The 21,164-nt window shown below is 49.6% G+C and overlaps 1 protein-coding gene across 4 annotated transcripts in view; it reads right to left on the bottom strand.

The window, feature by feature from the left end:
- Nucleotides 1-21,164, bottom strand: part of SEMA6B (semaphorin 6B) — a 1,880,978-nt gene that overhangs the window by 1,347,479 nt on the left and 512,335 nt on the right. For 3 of the 4 annotated variants that reach the window (XM_073594838.1, XM_073594868.1, XM_073594858.1), the window contains one exon: nucleotides 9,201-9,263. The exons of the other annotated variant lie outside the window; for it this stretch is intronic. In XM_073594838.1, the coding sequence (XP_073450939.1) occupies nucleotides 9,201-9,263 (63 nt within the window). The remainder of the gene's footprint in view (nucleotides 1-9,200; nucleotides 9,264-21,164) is intronic. 4 annotated transcript variants of the gene reach the window in all.

Here is a 21,164-nt window from a genome sequence, read left to right as displayed (position 1 = left end):
TGTTATTAGTTTAAGCAGACTGTGATTGTCTATTGTTGTGACTTAGACGAAGATCAGATCACATTTTATGACCAATTTGTGCAGAAATCCATATCATTCCAAAAGGGCTCACATACTTTTTATTGCAACTGTATGTGGGACTGCTGGACTATATAAGCTGACCCTTCACCAAGGCTCAGGGCTTCAGAATTTCCCCTGCAAGCCTTATCCCTGCCTGAGCCTGATTCGTTCCTTGATCTGTTCCCGTCTTTTGTCCTGGACTCTGTATCCTGACCCTGAGACCTGTCCCCTGTTGCCTGCTCCCTGTTCCCATTACGGTCTGTTTCCCTGTACCTGGCTTCTGTTCCCCTTTTTCGCTTATCCCTGTTGTTTGCCTATGTGTTTTTCCTTCATTTGTATAAAGTGTTTATCTAGGTCTTATTTGGGGTTTATTACTTGTTTATGGTTTGCTGTTTGGTTTGCACGTGTGTCTTTATCTTAATAAATATACCTTTTTCACTTATGCCACGTACACGCGGTCGGACTTTTCGGCTACAAAAGTCCGACGGACGCCGCCGGACCAAATCCGGCGGACAATCCAACCGTGTGTGGTCTGCATCGGACTTCCGACGGACCGTTTTGGTCGGAAATCCGACGTACTTTAGATTTGAAGCCTGCTTCAAATCTTTACGTCGTAACTCCGCCAGACTCAGTTCCTGATGGAAAGCCCGTTCGTCTGTATGCTGGTCCGACGGACCAGATACGACGGAAGGGCAGGGTACTGCATCTCGTGCTCACTGCAATAGGATAAACAACATTTCCTATTGTGGCGAGCGCGGGGCATCCCAGGCCCTTAGGTCTGGTATGGATTTTAAGGGGAACCCCCTACGCCAAAAAAACGGCATGGGGTCCCCCCCAGAATCCATACCAGACCCCGATCCGAGCACGCAGCCCGGCAGGTCAGGAAAGGGGGTGGGGACGAGCGAGCGCCCCCCCCTCCTGAACCGTACCAGGCTGCATGCCCCCAACATATATGGTGGGTGCTTTGGGGGAGGAAGGGCGCCCCCCACCACAAAGCACCTTGCCCCCATGTTGATGAGGACAAGGGCCTCTTCCCGACAACCCTGGCCGTTGGTTGTCGGGGTCTGCGGGCGGGGGGCTTACCGGAATTCGGGAGCCCCCTTTAATAAGAGGGCCCCCAGGTACCGGCCCCCCACCCTATGTGAATGAGTATGGGGTACATGGTACCCCTACCCATTCACCTAGGGAAAAAGTGTCAATAATAAAACACACTACACAGGTTTTTAAAGTAATTTATTAGACAGCTCTGGGGGGGATCTTCTTCCGGCTTCGGGGGTCTTCTTCCGAGTTCGGGGGTCCCTCCGGTTCCTCTTCTCCCGGTGTTCCAGTTCTTCTGCCGGCTCCTCCGCTATCTTCATGCCGCTCTTTTGCCAGCGGAGGCCGGACTTCTGGGCTTCTTCTCTTCTTCCGATGTTGACACGATGGTCTCTCCAGCTGGAATGCTCTCTGAGCGCTGCGATGTAACTTATATTAGGCGGAGATCCCACCCCCTTATGCCGTCACAGTCCCTGGGCATGCTGGGACTGTGATGTTTTAGGGGGCGTGGTCAACATCACCCGGTGACCATGCCCCCCTAAAACGTCACAGTTCCAGCATGCCCAGGGACTGTGGCGGCATAAGAGGGCGGGGTCTCAGCCTATATAAGTCACATCGGAGCGCTCAGAGAGCATTCCAGCTGGAGAGACCGTCGTGTCAACATCAGAAGAAGAGAAGAAGAGGAGAAGAAGCCCAGAAGCCCAGAAGTCCAGGAGAAGAGGAACCGGAGGAACCCCCGAAGTCGGAAGAAGACCCCCGAAGACGGAAGAAGACCCCCCCGGAGCTGTCTAATAAATTACTTTACAAACCTGTGTAGTGTGTTTTATTATTGATACTTTTTCCCTAGGTAAATGGGTAGGGGTACCATGTACCCCATACTCATTCACATAGGGTGGGGGGCCAGGACCTGGGGGCCCTCTTATTAAAGGGGGCTCCTGGATTCCGATAAGCCCCCCGCCCGCAGACCCCGACAACCAATGGCCAGGGTTGTCAGGAAGAGGCCCTTGTCCTCATCAACATGGGGACAAGGTGGTTTGTGGTGGGGGGGCCCCGCAGGGTGCCCCCCCTCCCCCAAAGCATCCACCCCCCATGTTGAGGGCATGCAGCCTGCGTGCTCGGATTGGGGTCTGGTATGGATTCTGGGGGGGACCCCACACCATTTTTTCAGCGTAGGGGGTTCCCCTTAAAATCCATACCAGACCTAAGGGCCTGGGATGCCCACGACAGGACTCGCAAGGTGTCAATCTTGCCGATAAAAGCGGCGAGATTGACATCCTTTTCTAGTCCCGTCGTACCCGAGTCATGTTCAAAATGAACGGACTTGTCCGTGTGAGGGAAAGTCCTTTCATTCTGAAAGTCCGGCGGAAGTCCATCGGGAAGACCGGATTCCGGAAAGTCCGGTCGTGTGTAGGCAAGTCCGTCCGTTCAGAAAGTCCAGCGGTAGTCCGCCGGAAGTCTGGTGGCAAGTACGTCGGACCTAGCTTCCCAGAAAGTCCGACCGTGTGTACGCGGCATTACTCTTTTGTTCCTGATTCCTTAAGTGCAGCCCATCGATCTGATCACCCCGTGCTGATGAAGATTGGATCACATTTTATGACCAATTTGTGCAGAAATCCATATCATTCCAAAAGGGTTCACATACTTTTTATTGCTGTAGGTGTGGCTTGATTGTCAGTTAACATCTCGGCTGGGAGACACCCACTGGTGGCCATCAGAACTACACCCCTTGGTGCTAAACGCAACAGTGCCACCAGCAGGTAAACCAAACAATGGCACGTTCCTGCCAGTTCCCCCCCCCCCCCCTTTAAGGAGTGGTCTTCCATTCTGCCCTTGACAGTCTGTGTGGGTACACAAAAGCCCTGAAAAATTTCCCCACCAAGTCTGTAGACTTCTTCGCACTTTTCAGGCCAGAGTCTTTCAACTCACTGGGAGGCGTGCCACCCAAGTCTGAAAATGGGAAATGCGCCTCACCACCAGGGTATGAAACCATCCAAGGCAGACCACACGGGGGCATCACAGTCAGGCTAAGCCTCAAACAGGGGAGAAACAGCGGCAAGCTGGGCATCCAGCCAAGAAGCATCATCGACAAGCTGGGCAACAGGAACCACTTTAGCAGGCATGGGCACCGGCTCAGCAGGCTGGGTAACGGGCACCGGTTCATCAGGCTGGGCACCAGGCTCCAGTTCATCAGGCTGGGCAGCAGGCAGAGGCACATCAAGCTGGGCAGAGGCACATCAAGCTGGGCAGCAGTCAGAGGCGCATCGAGCTGGGCAGCAGGCAGAGGCGCATCAGGCTGGGCAGTGGCACATCAGGGTGGGCAGAGGTATATCAAGCTGGGCAGCGGGCAAAGGCACATCAGGCTGGGCAGCAGGCAGAGGCACATTGAGCTGGGCAGCAGGCAGAGGCACATCAGGCTGGGCAGCGGCACATCAAGCTGGGCAGCAGCACATCAAGCTGAGCAGCGGGCAAAGGCGCATCAGGCTGGGCAGCGGGCAGAGGTGCATCGAGTTGGGCAGCGGGCAGAGGCGCATCGAGCTGAGCAGCGGGCAAAGGCACATCAGGCTGGGCAGCGGGCAGAAGCGCATCAGGCTGGGCAGTGGCACATCAGGCTGGGCAGTGGGCAGCGGCGAATCAAGCTGGGCAGTGGCACATCAGACTGGGCAGCGGCGCATCAGGCTGGGCAGAGGCGCATCAAGCTGGGCAGCGGCACATCAGGCTGGGCAGCGGCACATCAGGCTGGCAGTGGGCAGAGGCGCATCAAGCTGGGCAGCAGGCAGAGGCACATCAACCTGGGCAGCGGGCAGAGGCACATCAAGCCGGGCAGCGGGAATGGAACCACCAGGCAGGGCATCAGGAACGGGACCACCAGACAGGGCATCAGGAACGGGACCACCAGACAGGGCATCGGGAACAGGACCACCAGGAACTGGATCGTCAGGCTGGATATCAGGAACTGGATCATCAAGCAGATCATCGAGCATCGGATCATCAGGCTGGACATCGGGCACCGGAACAGGCAGAGGCACTGGAACAACAGGCTGGACAGCGGACACTGGGCACCAGAACAACAGGCTGGACAGTGGGCAGAGGAACCAGAATATCAGGCTGGACAGCAGATACCAGAACATCAGACTGGAAAGTGGGCACCAGATCAGGCTGGACAGCAGGCAGGCGCACCAGAACATCAGGATGGACAGCGGCACTGGAACATCAGACTGGAAAGCGGGCTCCAGGAACATCAAACTGGAAAGCAGGCACCAGATGAGGCTGGACAGCAGACAGAGGCATAGAACACCAGGCTGGAAAATGGGCACCAGACCATTAGACTGGAAAGCGGGCACCGGAACATCAGGCAGGAAAGCGGGCACTGGAACATTAGATTGGAAAGTGGGCACCAGAACAGCAGGCTGGAAAGCGGCCACCGGAACCTCAGACTGGAAAGCGGGCACCAGATCATCAGGCCAGACAGCAGGCACCAGATCATCAGGCCGGACAGTGGGCACTGTTCATCAGACTGGGCAGCTGACCCCGGAACATCAGACTGGACAGGGGGCACCGGAACATCAGACTGGAGAGCAGGCACTGGAAAATCAGACTGGAAGGCGGGCACTGGAACATCAGACTGGAAGGCGGGCACTGGAACATCAGACTGGAAAGCAGGTACCGGAACATCAGACTGGAAAGCGGGCACCAGATCATCAGGCTGGAAAGCGGGCACTGGGACAGCAGGCTGGACAGCAGGCACTGGAACAGCAGGCTGGAAATCCGGCACTGAAACAGTAGGCTGGAGCAGATCAGCTGGTGTGGAGGCAGGATTGGATAATGGCAGGATTGTATGGGTTGGGAAAAACTTCTGTTTCTTTTTGGGTTTAGCCACTGAAGACTTGTATGTGGATACAGGGCTGTAGGTAGTGGGTGCAGCTGATGGAAGTGAAGAGCAGAAGAATGGTAAAACAGGGAGCAGAGGAGAGATTTAGTGGAACTGTTGCAGGCGGCAGAGAAGTAGAAGGGTTAAAGGCACGGTAGGTGCAGCTGGTGGAAACAGGGTACTGGTATTTAATTGGTAGCAGGGTATATTGGGCAGCAACTTTAGGTGAAAGAGGAAGACATCCCAGCAGGCTGGTATCTAGCCACAGAAATGGGTGGTTGGGAGCTGACAGAGGCTGAGCACAACAAACTTGGCCAGGCCTGTAATAATGATTGCGCATAATCAGATTTGCACACCGCTCGTCTGACCAAAGACTGCACTGAATCAATACATTCCACAAGCACCTGTTGAGGACAAGGTGAGTATGGCTCAAAGAAAAAGGCTGAGTCATCCTCCAATAGCCAAACCAAAGACTCCACCTGAGCTGCACTAAAAGGGGGCGTATAATCATCACCTCCACTAGAGGCATAAGACAGGGCCAACTCTGCACAAATCTGAATGAGTGGTTGAACATCCTCAAACAGAAAACTGCCCTGATCAAAGAAAACGTGAGCCAGACGGATACATTCTAACAACTGCTCTCTAGTGTGCTCTCTCAACGTCTCAATACAAAAATCTCTGTCATCTGTTGCCAAGAGTGAAAAATACAAAATATCTTCCAGATGCATGTTGCAGTAATTGAGCAAGTGCTCAGACTTAATTCCCTGGTGCAGCTGATCTGATTGTGTGACTTCAGAATTCTGTCAGGGATGCCATACACAGGCATCCAGCACTGGGTGATCAGATCGATGGGCTGCACTTAAAGCGGAGTTCCACCCAAAAATGGAACTGCCGCTTTAAGTGCAGGTGACCTCCTGAAATGCCACATTTGGAGCGGATACCCTCTTTTTAGAGGTATCCAACTGCCACTTCCTCCCGGGGCTCTGTGGCACCGGAAGGAAGATCACCTCACCCCCTTCCTCCCTGAAATCTTCTGGGACATGTCACAGGTTCCAGAAGATTGCCCGGCCAGTCACAGTGTGCAGCTCGGCTTGTGCATGTGTGGTGCGTGCCTGGCTGTGAAGCCACAGCCGGGCACCCACAGTAAGAATACCGGCACCGTGGAGGGGAGGGGGAGAGGAGCGGGGCTTCGTATGCCCATATCGCTGGACCATGAGACAGGTGAGTGTTCGATTATTAAAAGTCAGCAGCTACACTTTTTGTAGCTGCTGACTTTTCATTATTTTTTTTTTTTCGGCGGAACTCCGCTTTAAGCAATCAGGAACAAAAGAGTGAAAAAGGTATATTTATTAACAAAAAGACACACGTTCAAACCAAACAACAGCAAACCATAAACAAGTAATGAATACAAAGAACACAGCAAACCCCAAATAACACCTAACTAAGCACTTTATACAAATGGAAAAACACATAGGCAAATAGGGATAATTGAAAAGGGGAACAGAAGCCAGGTACGGGGAAACAGACCGTAATGGGGGCAAGGGACAGGTCTCAGGGTCAGGATACAGAGTCCAGGAGAAAAGACAGGAACTGATTAAGGAACCGATAGGGATAAGGCTTGCAGGGGGAATTGTGAAGCCCTGAGCCTTGGTGAAGGGCGGGTTTATATAGTCCAGCAGTCCCACATCAGGTGTGGCTTGATTGTCAGTTAACATCTTGGCTGGGAGACACCTGCTGGTGGCAATCAGAACTACATCCCTTGGTGCTAAACGCAATAGTGCTACCAGCAGGTGAACCAAGCAATGACACGGTTCCTGACACATTTGCGTAGTAATGGCTTTCTTCTAGGGACTCGACCATGCAGCCCATCTTTCTTCAAGTGTCTCCTTATTGTGCATCTTGAAACAGCCACACCACATGTTTTCAGAGAGTCCTGTGTTTCACCTGAAGTTATTTGTGGGTTTTTCTTTGCATCCCGAACAATTTTCCTGTAAGTTGTGGCTAAAAGTTTAGTTGGTCTACCTGACCGTGGTTTGGTTTCATTAGAACCCCTTATTTCCCACATCTTGATTAGAGTTTGAACACTGTTGATTGGCATTCTCAAATCCTTGGATATCTTTTTATATTCCTTTGCCTGTGTACAGTTCAACTACCTTTTCCCACAGATCCTTTGACAATTCTTTTGCTTTCCCCATGACTCAAAATTCAGAAACGTCAGTGCTGCACTGGATGAAAGATGCAAGGGTCTGTCAGGAGTCCAGAAACACATTGACCTTTTATACACACACACACACACTGATTACAAGCAAACAGATCACAGGTGAGGATGGTTACCTTTTAATAGCCATTCAAACCCTTTTGTGTCAACTTTTGTGCATGTTATCAGGCCAAAATCACCAGGGTATGTAAACTTTTGATCAGGGTCATTTGGGTAGTTTGTTTTCATCTGGCCAAGAAATCATAAATTCTGCCAGAGTATATAAACTTATAAACACAAGTGTGTGTATGTATATATATATATATATATACCGTATTTATCGGCGTATAACACGCACTTTTTTCCCCTTAAAATCAGGGGAAAATCGCGGGTGCGTGTTATACGCCGATCCCCTGCGATCCTGACCTGTCAGAATTAAAAAATCGCTGACCGCGATTTGAAAATGGCGCCGCCGGCGCCGAAATACACAGTGCCGGTCCTCGGCTCTTCTCGGCGGCTTTCGGTTTCACTCGAGCGCCGCCCGAACCTAGCCGAGTATACTCGGCTAGTTTCGGATAGCTCCGCTCACCGTCCGAGTGGAACCGAAAGTAAACGAGAGCCGCCGAGAACCGGCTCTGTGTATTTCGGCGCCGGCGGCGCCATTTTCAAATCGCGGTCGGCGATTTTGAAGCTCACAGGCTTCAGCAAGGCTGGACTGGGGCAAGGCTGGACTGGGGCAAGGCTGGACTGGACACTGGGGAAGGCTGCACTGACATGGCTGCACTGGACACTGGGGAAGGCTGCACTGACATGGCTGCACTGACATGGCTGCACTGACATGGCTGCACTAGCAAGGCTGCACTGACATGGCTGCACTGACATGACTGCACTAGCAAGGCTGCACTGACATGGCTGCACTGGCAAGGCTGCACTGGCAAGGCTGCACTGACATGGCTGCACTGACAAGGCTGCACTGACAAGGCTGCACTGGGCAAGGCTGGACTGGGGCAAGGCTGCACTGAGAAGGCTGCAATGATGGGCATTTAAATGTAAGTTTTTTTCCCTTCAACTTCCCTCCTAAAAGTTTTTTTTCCTTAAAATTCCCTCCTAAATTGAGGTGCGTGTTATACGCCGGTGCGTGTTATACGCCGATAAATACGGTATTTATATATATATATATATATATATATATATATATATATATATATATATATATATATATATATATATAAATAAAACAAGCTAAAGGGAGAGTTGGACATGTAGATATGCTCAAGCAGGAAGCAATATACATTCCCCCGGAAGTGAATCTGAACACAGGAAGTAGGTGTGTGGTTTTACCCCATATCATTTCTACATCTATACATACATGACCCACACAAACACCACCCCATTTAAAAAAAAAAAATCGCAAAGAACCTAATTTGCAAATGAGGATCATATCTTCCTCAGAGAACAGTGAGCAGGGCATGATGGTGGGAAGGAATTAGCAGCAGTACAACCAACTTCCTGGAGGGGCAGGATGTATTTCCTGTGTGCTGGCCGTCGCTTCCAGTAAACAGATATGCGCCATGGCCACCTATATATGCGCATCTACCATTCTCGCATATATTGGCAGGACTAGAAGTTTCTTGGCGAATAATAGGAAAGCAGATGCAGATTTCCTGGACTGGAATCCCAAATGTTTCTATTGAAAGGCAACTGCTGTTTTCTATTAAACAAGGCCGAAATAGGCCATTGACATTCATCATAGCTGAACTCCGGAAAGTGTGTCTTTGCAAAGTCTAACTAAAGGAAATACTTTATTAATTTTGCTTGGGGTTAGAGTGCAGAGGGATTTGAAGGCTTGTCAGTTTTTGGGGCTATCTGCGCCATGAGCTGCTGAAAGTAGTTTCTGACCTCACCTCCAAACTACACTTCTGTGAATGACGGCAGAGGTTCGAGTCCAAGAATGTAGTGATATGGCATAAAATGCAAGGTGTGAATGATGGTTCCTAACTACCTGTTCATAAATTCTGTTCTTGGTAAAATCGGTCCTACCTCCTGCTTTCCTTTCATTCGGCACACATTTATATCTTGGAAGCTTGATTTCCAGATGAATTTCTGTGTAAGAAAATCAAAGTTTACTAATGTAGTAAAGATCAGAAAAAACATACATTTAGAGCCCTTTTACACTGGGGTGGTGGGGGCAGTAGCAGTAAAGCGCTGCTAGTTTTAGCATGGCTTTAGCGCTGTGATAGCAGCGCTTTGACGCTGCTATTCGGGCGGGAGCGGGTGTTTTTAACCCCCTAGAAGGGGTTAAGAAGGGTTAAAGGCGCCGTGTAGTGCCGCTGCCGAAGCGCTTTTGGAGGCGCTTCAGCAGCGCTGCCCATGCATTCCAATGAGCAGGGGCGGTATAGGAGCAGTGTATGCACTGCTTGCAAACCGCCCCAAAGATGCTACTTGCAGGACTTTTTCTAATGTCCTGCAAGCGAACTACCTCAGTGTGAAATCACTCAGGCTTTCACACTGGGACTGCAGATGAGGCATTTTTGAGGCACTATCTCTAGCGCTAAAGCGCCTAAAAAATGCCCCAGTGTAAAAGGGGTCTTAAAGAGAATTAGGAAAATAAGGAAAAGAGGAAATAGAGATTACCACAGACCTATATACCCCTTACAGACTCGCACAATTTTTACATTTCAGCAAATGGTCTATTAAAATATGATTTGTGACACTGAAACCAGACCACAAACATTTTTTGGGGAAATATTACTAAGAAAAAGGAAACAATGTGGTACTGCAGGAAAGGCAACAATGTAGCTAGCCCCTTGGTATTAAAACATACAAAAATACAACACTGTCTCTCAGTCTGCATTATACACTCACACAAACCAATTCAGTATCAACAAAAAAGTTTTCACAATGAGCAAAGCACATTACTACTACATGAAAAAACATATCCAAGAAGTCTTGTGCACCTCTCCATAGATATCTCACACTTGATCCTAAGTCCAAAGAGCAAAGTAATGTTATAATGGTTTAGCAAACCATTCTCTGCTCTATTCATTGCATCCCAGAAAATAGTGTTGCTTCCCTTGACACACAGGAAAGGAAATTTGCTAAGCTTAAGAGCACCTGTCACATGGAAAACTCATGGCATTCTTGTATCTAATGGCAGGAATACACGATAAGAAAATTTCCATTCTGCGAATGATCGGCTGATTTTCTACTTGTTGATGCCCAGCAAGTATTACCTGATATCGCTATTGTGAGCGAAAAAGACCAATTGAAAAAAATGGAAAAATTGTGTAGTATCATTTGCGAACTAACAATATTTTATTTGCTGGTGTGAAGGTCATCCATAATACATCTCTTGAACATTATCACGCATGAGCAGAACTAGTAGATGACCCCATTTGTACATGAGACGTCAACGCTACGTATGAAATCGATTGCTCTTTTAAAGATTTTTTTTGATTGGTTAATGTTGGCAATGATTTCGACCAACGAACGTTGTTTCGTTGGTCGGCGGTTGAGCGATTGGTCAATTTTCCAACCCTGTATTCATGCTATTAGGCTCGATTCACATCTATGCATGTTGCTTTTGAGCGTTTCTGCAGTGCTTTTTGCTGTGCTTTCTGCATTTTTGTAACCGTGTTTTTACCACGATTTTGTGTTTTTGCGTGTTTTTTGGGGGGCTTTTTTACATTTGCTGTATATAACTGGCTGCTAAGGAGTGGGTTGGGAAGCTGTCCGCCACGTCCTTAACAACCGATGAGTCATTAGCTGTCAGCGGTCTTCCCTGCTGACAGCTGAATGTACAAAAAAAAAAATTGCCGGCTAAAAAAAATTCACAAAAAAACGGCGGTATGGATTTGGAGGGGACACCCCCATGCCAAAATTTTAAAAAAATTGGCGTGGGGGCCCCCCAAAATCCATACCAGACCCTTATCCGAGCATGCAGCCCGGTAGGTCAGGAAAGGGCTCTGCGCCCCCCACCCAAAAGCAACTTGCCCCCCATGTTGATGGGGACAAGGGCCTCTTCCTGACAACCCTGTGCAGTGGTTGTCGGGGACAGCAGGCGGGGGGGCTTATCATAATCTGGAAGCCCCCTTTAACAAGGGGACCCTCAGATCCCTCCCCCTATGTGAATGGGTATCGAGTACATCATACCCCTACCCATTCACCAAAAAAGCAGTGAAATGTAAAAAAAAAAAACAAGAGCCGGTATTTGACAAGTCTTTTTATTAAAAAAATAGCTCCGAGCTGTCTTCTCCCCAAACAGTCTTCTCCCAGAGCTGTCCTCCCGAGCCGTCTTCTCCCCAGGCCATCTTCTCCCAGAGCTGTCTTCTCCCGCGCCGCTGTCTTCTTCCTCGCCACCAGTTACCCGCTAAAAACAAAAAAGTTGTCTCTTGTCCTGAGGCTGTCTTCCTCTGTTGTGACGTCCGCTGCTGTCTGACATCTTTTATATAGCCATGGGGTAAGGCCATCCGATGACGTCACCCTTAGAGCCAGCCCTTGTGACGTCACAAGAGGGTGGGCTCTCCAGGTGATGGCATTGGATGACCATGCCCTATGGCTATATAAGAGATGTCAGACAGCAGGGGATGTCACAACGTGTCAAATTGCATTAAAATCGCAGTAAAAACACAGTACTTGCACTTTGGATGTGGGTCCATTGAAGTCTATTACATGCAAAACAATCCATTTTATGGGAAAAAAGTCCCCGACCCTTTCCAAAAATGCAGAAGCACAAAAATGCATTGATGTGAACATGTTCCATAGGAACCCATGTTAAAAAAAATTCTCTGCATTTCTGCAGAATGAAAAAACATCAAAAAACGCATTCGTGTAAATGGAGCCTAATGCCGCGTACACACAATCGGACTTCTCGTTGGAAAAAGATATGACGGCTTTTCCAACGGGATTCTGCTCAAGTTTGCCTTGCATACACATGGTCACGCAAAAGTTCGCTGAACTTACGACCATCAAGAACGCGGTGACGTACAACACTACGAGGAGCCGAGAAAATTAAGTTCAATGCTTCTGAGCATGCGTCTAATTGTTTCCGAGCAAGCGTAGAAATTTTGCGCGTCAGAATTGCCACAGACGATCGCATTTTCGTATAGGAACTTTTCCCAACCGAAAAATTAAGAGCATGCTCTCAATCTTTTGCTGGCTGGAATTCGGCCAGGAAAAGTCCGATGGAGCATACACACGGTTGACTTTTCCGACGAAAAACTCTCATCGGTCTTTTGCGGGCCGAAATTCCGAGCGTGTGTACGCAGCAAAAGGCCCGGTTCACACTGGTGCAGCATGGGATCCAACTTGTGAGAGCACAATACGCATGACATGTCAAATGACACAAGTTGCTCCGACTTTAGAAAAGGTTCCTGCACTACTTTGGTTCGACTTTGATACGACTTCAATGCCATAAAGTGTAAAAAGTCACATTTAGGGTCAGTTCACACTGGTCCGACATGCGCTCCGACTTCCAGAGCACAATATGATAAAATCGTATGACATGTCAAAATCAATGGTTCCCTATGAGAGTGGTCTTAACTGGTCCAACTTGTGTCTTGTACAGATGTGCCAGCAGGTGGCCAGACCTCATTTCTCCCTCTGCTATAAGCTCATTGTCACTTCAATGACCATAAACTTATAGCAGAATTGTTCAGCAGACGGAACAATTCTATACCTCTGATCAGTGGATTACAATCCGCTGATCAGAGTTATTAACCTCAAATGTGACAGTCCCCACCCATGCCACCACATGGGTGGGGACGCATGCGATCCGACTTCCGCAAAACCTGATCCCCTGCAGCTACCATGATAAGCCGGCATCCCTCCTATTCCCCTCCCGCCATCTTCAGGAGCTGCATGGGGCTTAGGGGGATTCAGATGTGTGTCCCCCACCAGTAAGATCGCCCACCGTACCAGCCCCCGCACCCGTGATCCATCCCTGCTCTGAGCCGCATCCCTCCTTCCCCTCCCGCCGCCTGCAGCTTCTGCTTGCACTAAGCTCCAGCGAGCTGTCAGGCTGGGGAGCAAGGGGGGGAGCGATGTGGGTGGGGGTGAAGTTGGGGCTTGGGGGGCTGGGTAAACATGTGTTTACCAGCCCCGTCCCTGTAGTACAGTGGAAATAGGCAGCGATTTGCTCCTACAGTAGGTGACCGTAATATTGTGTCAATCTTGCCACTGTTATCAGCGAGATTTGACATTTGACATCTGAGCCGAGCTGGCTCGCTCATCAGGAAAGGAAAACTGTGTTTTTTCCTTTCCCGATAAGGATTGCTGACAGGTGTCTGGTATGAATCATGAGGGGGAACGCCGCACCAAATTTTAAATAAAAAACCGTCATGAGTTCCCCTCCAGGGGCATACCAGGCCCTTAGGTCTGGTATGGATTTTAAGGGGAACTGACTACGCCGAAAAAACGGCATGGGGTCCCCCCAAAATCCATACTGGACCCTTATCCGCGCACACAGCCCGGCCGGTCAGGAAAGGGGGTGGGGACGAGCGAGCACCCCCTCCCTCCTGAACTGTACCAGGCCGCATGCCCTCAACATGAGGGGTGGGTGCTTTGGGGCAGGGGGGCGCCCTGCAGCCCCCACCCCAAAGCACCTTGTCCTCATGTTGCTGAGGACAAGGGCCTCTTCCCGACAACCCTGGCCGTTGGTTGTCGGGGTCTGCGGGCAGAGGGCTTATCGGAATCCGGGAGCCCCCTTTAATAAGGGGGCCCCCAGATCCCGGCCCCCCACCCTATGTGAATGAGTATGGGGTACATCGTACCCCTACCCATTCACCTGGGGGAAAAAGTGTCAATAAAAAAACACACTAGACAGGTTTTTAAAGTAATTTATTAGGCAGTTCCGGGGGTCTTCTTCTGACTTTGGGGGTCTTCTTCCGACTTCTCCGCTGTCTCCGGCCTCTTCTCCCAGTGTCTGGTTCTTCTCCCGCTCTCCGGCCTCTTCTCCTGGTGTCCGGTTCTTCTGCCGGGCTCCTCCACTATCGTCTGCTCTTTTGCTAGTGGTGGCCCAGTCTTCTCCTTCGTCTTGTTCCCTCTTCCCTTCTTCCGATGACGTCACAGTCCCATCATGCCCCTGGACTGTGACGTCATAAGGGGGCGGGGTCACCAGGTGACATCACCCAGTGACCACACCCCATGCCTATATAAGTCGTTGCGCACCTCGCACACAGCATTACAGCGGGAGAGAGCGTCGTGTCAATATCGGAAGAAGAGAAGAGGGAACAAGATGACGGAGAAGACCGGGCCACCACTAGCAAAAGAGCGGCAGAAGATAGCGGAGGAGCCCGGCAGAAGAACTGGACCCTCTTCTCTTCTTCCAATGTTGACACGACGCTCTCTCCCGCTGTAATGCTGTGTGCGAGGTGCGCAACGACTTATATAGGCATGGGGCGTGGTCACTGGGTGATGTCACCCGGTGACCCCGCCCCTTATGACGTCACAGTCCCGGGGCATGATGGGACTGTGACGTCATCGGAAGAAGAGAAGAGGGAACAAGACGACGGAGAAGACTGGGCCACCACTAGCAAAAGAGCAGACGATAGCGGAGGAGCCCGGCAGAAGAACCGGACACCAGGAGAAGAGGCCGGAGAGCGGGAGAAGAACCAGACACTGGGAGAAGAGGCCGGAGAGAGCAGAGAAGTTGGAAGAAGACCCCCAAAGTCGGAAGAAGACCCCCAGAACTGCCTAATAAATTACTTTAAAACCTGTCTAGTGTGTTTTTTTATTGACACTTTTTCCCCCAGGTGAATGGGTAGGGGTACGATGTACCCCATACTCATTCACATAGGGTGGGGGGGCCGGGATCTTATTAAAGGGGGCTGCCGGATTCCGATAAGCCCTCCGCCGCAGACCCCGACAACCAATGGCCAAGGTTGTCGGGAAGAGGCCCTTGTCCTCATCAACATGGGAACAAGGTGCTTTGGGGTGGGGGCCATAGGGTGCACCCCTGCCCCAAAGCGCCCACCCACCATGTTGAGGGCATGCAGCCTGGTACGGTTCAGGAGGGGGGCGCTCGCTCGTCCTCACCCCCTTTCCTGACCGGCCAGGCTGCGTACTCGGATAAGAGTCTGGTATGGATTTTGGGGGAACCCCCCACGCCGTTTTTTCGGCGCAGGGGGTTCCCCTTAAAATCCATACCAGACCTAAGGGCCTGGCATGCCCCTGGAGGGGAACCCATGCCGGTTTTTTATTTAAAATTTGGCGCGCCTTTTCCCCTCATGGTTCATACCAGACACCTGTCAGCAATGCTTGTTGCTCATCGGGAAAGGAAAAAAACGCAGTTTTCCTTTCCCGATGAGTGAGCCAGCGCGAGATGCACAGTACCCTGTCGCCGAGAATCACATTCTCGCGGTCAGGTACTGTATGTCCACTGAACAGCTGATACATAGTAAACCACGAGTGTTACAGACTGTCATTTTATGAATGAATTAGAAATCTATATACAGATTCTTTATTCATTTAAGTAACGTGCTGCAGAGAAAGGGACTATCTTCAGTCCTTTTCTCTGTCTCAAAAAAGAGATATGGGGGTCTGTTTAGACCTCTGATATCCCACCAGAGACCCCCCCCCCCAAAAAAAATTGTAAAAATAACTACAACAAATTTAAAAAAGTAAAAAAATAAAATTTAAAAAACATAGTAAGACTCAGTGGCGGCTGGTTCTAAACTTTTTTTGGGGGGTGGCAAACAAAACCCCCCCAGATCCGCCCACACTCAGCCTCTCCACAGTGATGGACCCTCCACGGCTTCCTCAGCTTCTCCTCCCGGCCAACCGATCCATCCTGATTGTCCAGGAGGAGAAGCCAGAAGACAATAGCAAATGTTAATTCGGTATTGTCAAAAGTGAGTGGGTTCGGGGTGCAATGCTCTACGCCCCAAGCCCAACCTTTTTCAAGCCAATTAGAGCCTCAGGCTCTAATCATGTGGCTTGGGAATAGTTAGTCTGGTTGAAAAAAGACACAAGTCCATCTAGTTCAACCAATAGTTAATTCATGTCAATTGGGATGCAGTGGCAGCACAGTCACAGATGCTGCTCCCAATCTGACATCCGTGTGGGTGCACAATCTCGAACACAGACAGTGTGATCTCAGGGACATGCACCCAGACCCACATGAATGCAGAGCTGCTGATAGAAATCACAGGGCCACGTACAGCCTACCTGATAGCCCCCCAAAACAGAAAATATCAAAGCGATATTTTGCTAAAAAATACACTAAAATCATTAGAAGACACAAACTTAACATAACTTACAAAAATTCAGCTAAATCTAAAATAAAAAACTGTACTGAGGCAATAAATAAAGCTCTGTGTATGAATGAGGTACTGGGGCTCATTTACATGGGCAATGTAGCCTGTACAGTGTGAATCAGTGGATTGATGGTGGCTGGAGCCATCTGGAGTTGTATACAGGCATCCTATGTTACATTCTGGTGACACAGTGGCTGTACGAACACATCTGCAGGTCCTAATTTGAAAGTTGTGTGGGTGCAGGTGTAGGGCCCCTAACATGGATAGTGAGCATTTTAGGACCCTCACCCACACCTACACTCCTGTCAAATTAAAACTTAAAGCTGTATCCCCACAGAGTAACAGGCAGCTTCAGTCGCATGAACAAACCACTCATTCACACGGCCAGAGTACCTGTGTGAATGAACCTTCTTTATTTTTTTTATTCATACGATTTTTTTTTATTACTTTTAGCCCGGGTTCACACCATAATGCGCTGCGGACCGCACAGGAGCGCTGTGCGTCCCTGTTCATTGTTTCAGGGACGAATCAGGGCCGATTCTATCGGTGCGCACCGCAGCCGCCCCGGAGATATGTGAACCGGCTCCATAGGGAGCCGGTCACATTCTCCTGCTATGCGAATTAGATGTGCGGAAACGCACATCTAATTCGCATAGGTGTGAACCCGGGCTTAAACTATTTTTTGACAACCCTGTTGGGTAGATGAATGAACAGGGAGTGCTCTGTACACAGGTCCCCTGCTCATTCACAAACTGAAGAATAGTAAACACTGTGCTTGAGTTATGCATGAACACAGCAAGTGATTGGTACTGATCACTCACTATGTTCATTGAGGAAAGGAAGGGGTTGGTAAATATGACATATTTACCACCCCCACCACCACCCACTCTCCATCCTGAAATAATCCCTCTGTGTGCCCACAGCAGCTGACGGGGGAGAGAGAAGAGGAGAAGCCGGCATATGTGGGGGGAGGGGGTGTCACAGAGGGATTGGAGCTGCAGGAATAGGGGGGTGTTGGTTTGGATTCTGGACAGGGAGGTTGATCAGTGCGGGGGGGGCAATTACTGGAACTGCAGCAGCTGAAAGCTGGAGGAAGAGAAAGGAGAAGCTGGTTGCGCTACAGGGGGAGCATGGGGGATTGTTTATTGATCCTAATTCATATGACTGATGTGAATGTACAATGTATATGTAAAGCGCTGCGTAAATTGACGGCGCTATATAAGTACCTGAAATAAATAAATAAATAAATATTCATAGAAAAAAACTAAATTATGAATCTTATAACGATGCTAGATCTAAGCTATAGGCTAGTGATAAAAAATGGGGCACATTAACCAAATCAATCAGTAAAGGGTTAAATAGAAGTGGTTGAGTAGTGATACATTGATTTGCAGAGGGAACTGAGTCTGTAACAGGTGATGACAGTGTAGAGAGGGAGAAGAAGCAATGTTGCATTGGATAGGGGAATGAGAAATTTGTAACAGTGAACAGATGGGGAACCTGACTAGGGGAGAGGATTGGGATGCCCAGCTACATGAAGAACACTGAGCAGCACTGGTAGAAAATAAAAGACATCTATAGGAACTAAATTATTATTAATATACAGGGATGTAGCTGTTTGGGGGTGACTGTGCCAGGGGGGAGCGGAGCAGATAAGAATATAAACGCTGATAAGTTGGAGCAACAGGATCGACTGTGAGACAGGATAGATGAGATGAGCCGAGGAGTCACGGAGTAAAAGACTGAGAGTGCAGGGAGACTAACCTGGGCATAATCAATGGGACTAAGTAGGGAGAAAGATTGGCGCATGATTGCAGGGATTAGGGCCAATATATAAGAGGGAGAGTGAGCAGTGAAAGTGTCACGAGGGCCACGTACCTGTTGTGAGACCGAAGTAGTGGGGAGGCCTCCCTTACACCTCGGGTACTTAAAGCCTCTGGAGATGGAGACAGAGACTTGTGGGGACACCGAGTGGCAGGGGTGCCAAGGGTGCGGAGCACCGTGCAAGCCTTAGTCCAGTTGGGCAACGAAGTATAAAAGGGTTAATCAGAAGAAGAATGGTCGAGTTCCAAGCTGGGGTCGCTTCCAATCTGGCAGCTGAGTACAAAAGGGGCAAAGAAGTAGAATGGTTAAGCTACAAATCCGAGGTCAAAGGCAAGCAGCAATCAAGAGTAGTCAAACAGGTTTCCAGGTCACAACATGTTCAGACAGATCACACACTAGCACAGGAACAAGGGGGGACTGAAGATAATACAGTAATCCAGTAATAATCTAGTAATTTGGCAGTGTCTGTCTGGGCTGGGCTTATGTAGGGAAGTTTGAGGTCACTTCCTGTGCGCCTCCTGGGTTTTTTGCCGCCTTTTTTCTATTGGGTTGAGGTCACTTCCTGCGTGCGTCCTGGGCATTTTCCTGCCCTTTTCCATCAAGTCTTCTGCGCAGGTGCGGGTTGGCGCCCTGAAGCGTCTTCGGCTCATGTTCAGTTGGCACGGATTTCCTCTTGTGGCAACGCACCATTGGTGCATGCATAGTAAGCTGTGGACTCTTACAGAGCCCCACCCGAAGGGGCGGGCTCCGGATGCCCGTCCTGGATAAAGCTCGCAGAAAGAACTGCCGGAGAAGATGTGGAGCATGGATATGCAACTCGGATTCCCAGGAATTCTCTTCTGGGCCGTAACCCCTCCACTTCACCAGAAATTGCCATCTGCGGCCCCTTCTACGGCAGTCCAGGATGTCCTCCACCTCGTACTCCTCAATCCCTTTAATCATAGGAGGGAGGCAGAGGACGGGCCCCACATTCCCCAAAGGGGTTCGGGGGCCACGGGCTTCAAGAGGGAGGCATGGAAGACAGGGTGGATTCGGTAAGTTGAGGGCAGTTTGAGTTTGTGGACCACAGGGTTGAATCGGGACAGGACAGGGAAGGTCCCAATGAACTTAGGGCCCAATTTCTTGGAGGGACAGGCCTGGTAGACAGCCAAACCTTGTCTCCCGGTTGAAGATCCAGGTCCCCCCACCGCCTTCGATCATAGATAGTCTTGTAATCCAGCTGTACCATGGCCATGGTATCCTTTAGGAGCTCTAAGAATGAAGGTACTGTTCAAGAGTTTGGTTTGGGCGTCCCGTTTGTCCATTGGTCTGAAGGTGGTAGGCCGAAGAGTAGTGGTTCTCGATGTCTAGAGCAAGGCAGAGCTCCTTCCAGAATTTAGAGGTGAATTGGACCCCACGATCCGATACAATATTGCTGGGGATCCCATGGAGGCATATGATCTCCTTGATAAAAGCTTGAGCTGTTTCTGGGGCGGAGGGAGTGCCAGTCATAGGAATAAAATGAGCCATTTTTGTAAGGCGTTCCACAACAACAAATATGGATGTAAACCCAGAGGGTGGTTGCTCCACTATGTAATCCATGCTGATCTGTTCCCAGGGTCTGAAGGGAACAGGCAGGGGGCGAAGGAGACCCCATGATTTACTCTTTTCCGTTTTGCTGTGATTGCATACCGGGCAGGAATTGACGTAAGTGTGGCAGTCTGCCTTGAGCATAGGCCACCAAAAGGTTCGCAAAAGCAGATCGGTGGTTTTGGTCACCCCAAAATACTGTGCTAACTTGTTGTTATGGCAGAGTTTGAGCACAGGAACTCTCAGTTGAAGGGGCACAAACACAGCATGGTCATGGAAGAAAAGTCTGTCCTTTTCTTGCAGATGTTCTCCTGAGGACAATTGGTCTAGAGAGGAGGCCAGTTTAATTCTGGACAAGATGTCATCCGTAAGTAGGAAGAAATTATAGGCAGGGAGTATCATGTCCGTTGTTGGCGAGTTATCTGATGTGGGATACATGAGGGATAGAGCATCAGGTTTACAATTCTTGGATCCTGGACGGTACGTGATATGCATTTGAAATCGGGTGAAGAAGAGAGCCCATCTGGCTTGTTTAGGTCTGAGACGTTTAGCTGTACGGAGGTATTCCAAATTCCTATAATCAGTGTAGACAAGTATAGGGTGCGAGGCTCCTTCCAATAGATATTGCCATTCTTCCAGGACCAGTTTAATAGCAAGGAGTTCCCAGTCCCCTACATCATAGTTCCTTTCGGCTGGGGACAACTTCCTGGAAAAGAAGGCAACAGGATGCAAGATGGCTGTGGTTTTGTGGCGCTGAGAAAGGACTGCCCCAACCGCAATCTCTGAAGCATCGACCTCCAAAACGTAAGGCAGGGCTAGGTCGTGATGACGAAGGCTTGGGGAAGAGGTGAATTGTTTCTTGAGTTTCTCGTAAGCATTTTGTGCTGAGGGGGACCACAGAAAACTGCTGTTTTGCTTGGTGAGTTGAAATTATTGACAAGAAGCCTTTGATGAATCTTCTATAAAAATTGGCGAATCCCACGAACCTCTGGACGCTCTTACGGGCTGAGGGTACTGGCCATTCAAGAACTGCAGTTACCTTCTGGGGGTCCATGGAGATGCCAGAAGTCGAAATAACGAGGCCAAGGAATTGTATGGTATCTTTCTCAAACTCACATTTTTCAAGCTTGGCATAGAGTTTATGGGCTCAGAGGCGAAAAAGGACTTTTCGCATGTGGATATGATGTGCCTTGAGGGAAGGTGAATAAACAAGGACGTCATCTAAGTACACTATCATTAAGAGGTCAAGAAAATCCCAAAAGTTGACGTTCACCAATTGTTGGAAAGTTGCTGGAGAGTTACATAGCCCAAATGGCATGACCAAATACTGAAAATGGCCAAACCTAGTATGAAAGGC

Source organism: Aquarana catesbeiana, linkage group LG01, assembly GCF_042186555.1.
Source record: "Aquarana catesbeiana isolate 2022-GZ linkage group LG01, ASM4218655v1, whole genome shotgun sequence".
Classification (NCBI taxonomy): Eukaryota; Metazoa; Chordata; class Amphibia; order Anura; family Ranidae; genus Aquarana; species Aquarana catesbeiana.
The sequence above is the reverse complement of the archived record's forward strand: the minus strand, read 5'-3'. Positions and strand labels throughout refer to the sequence as shown.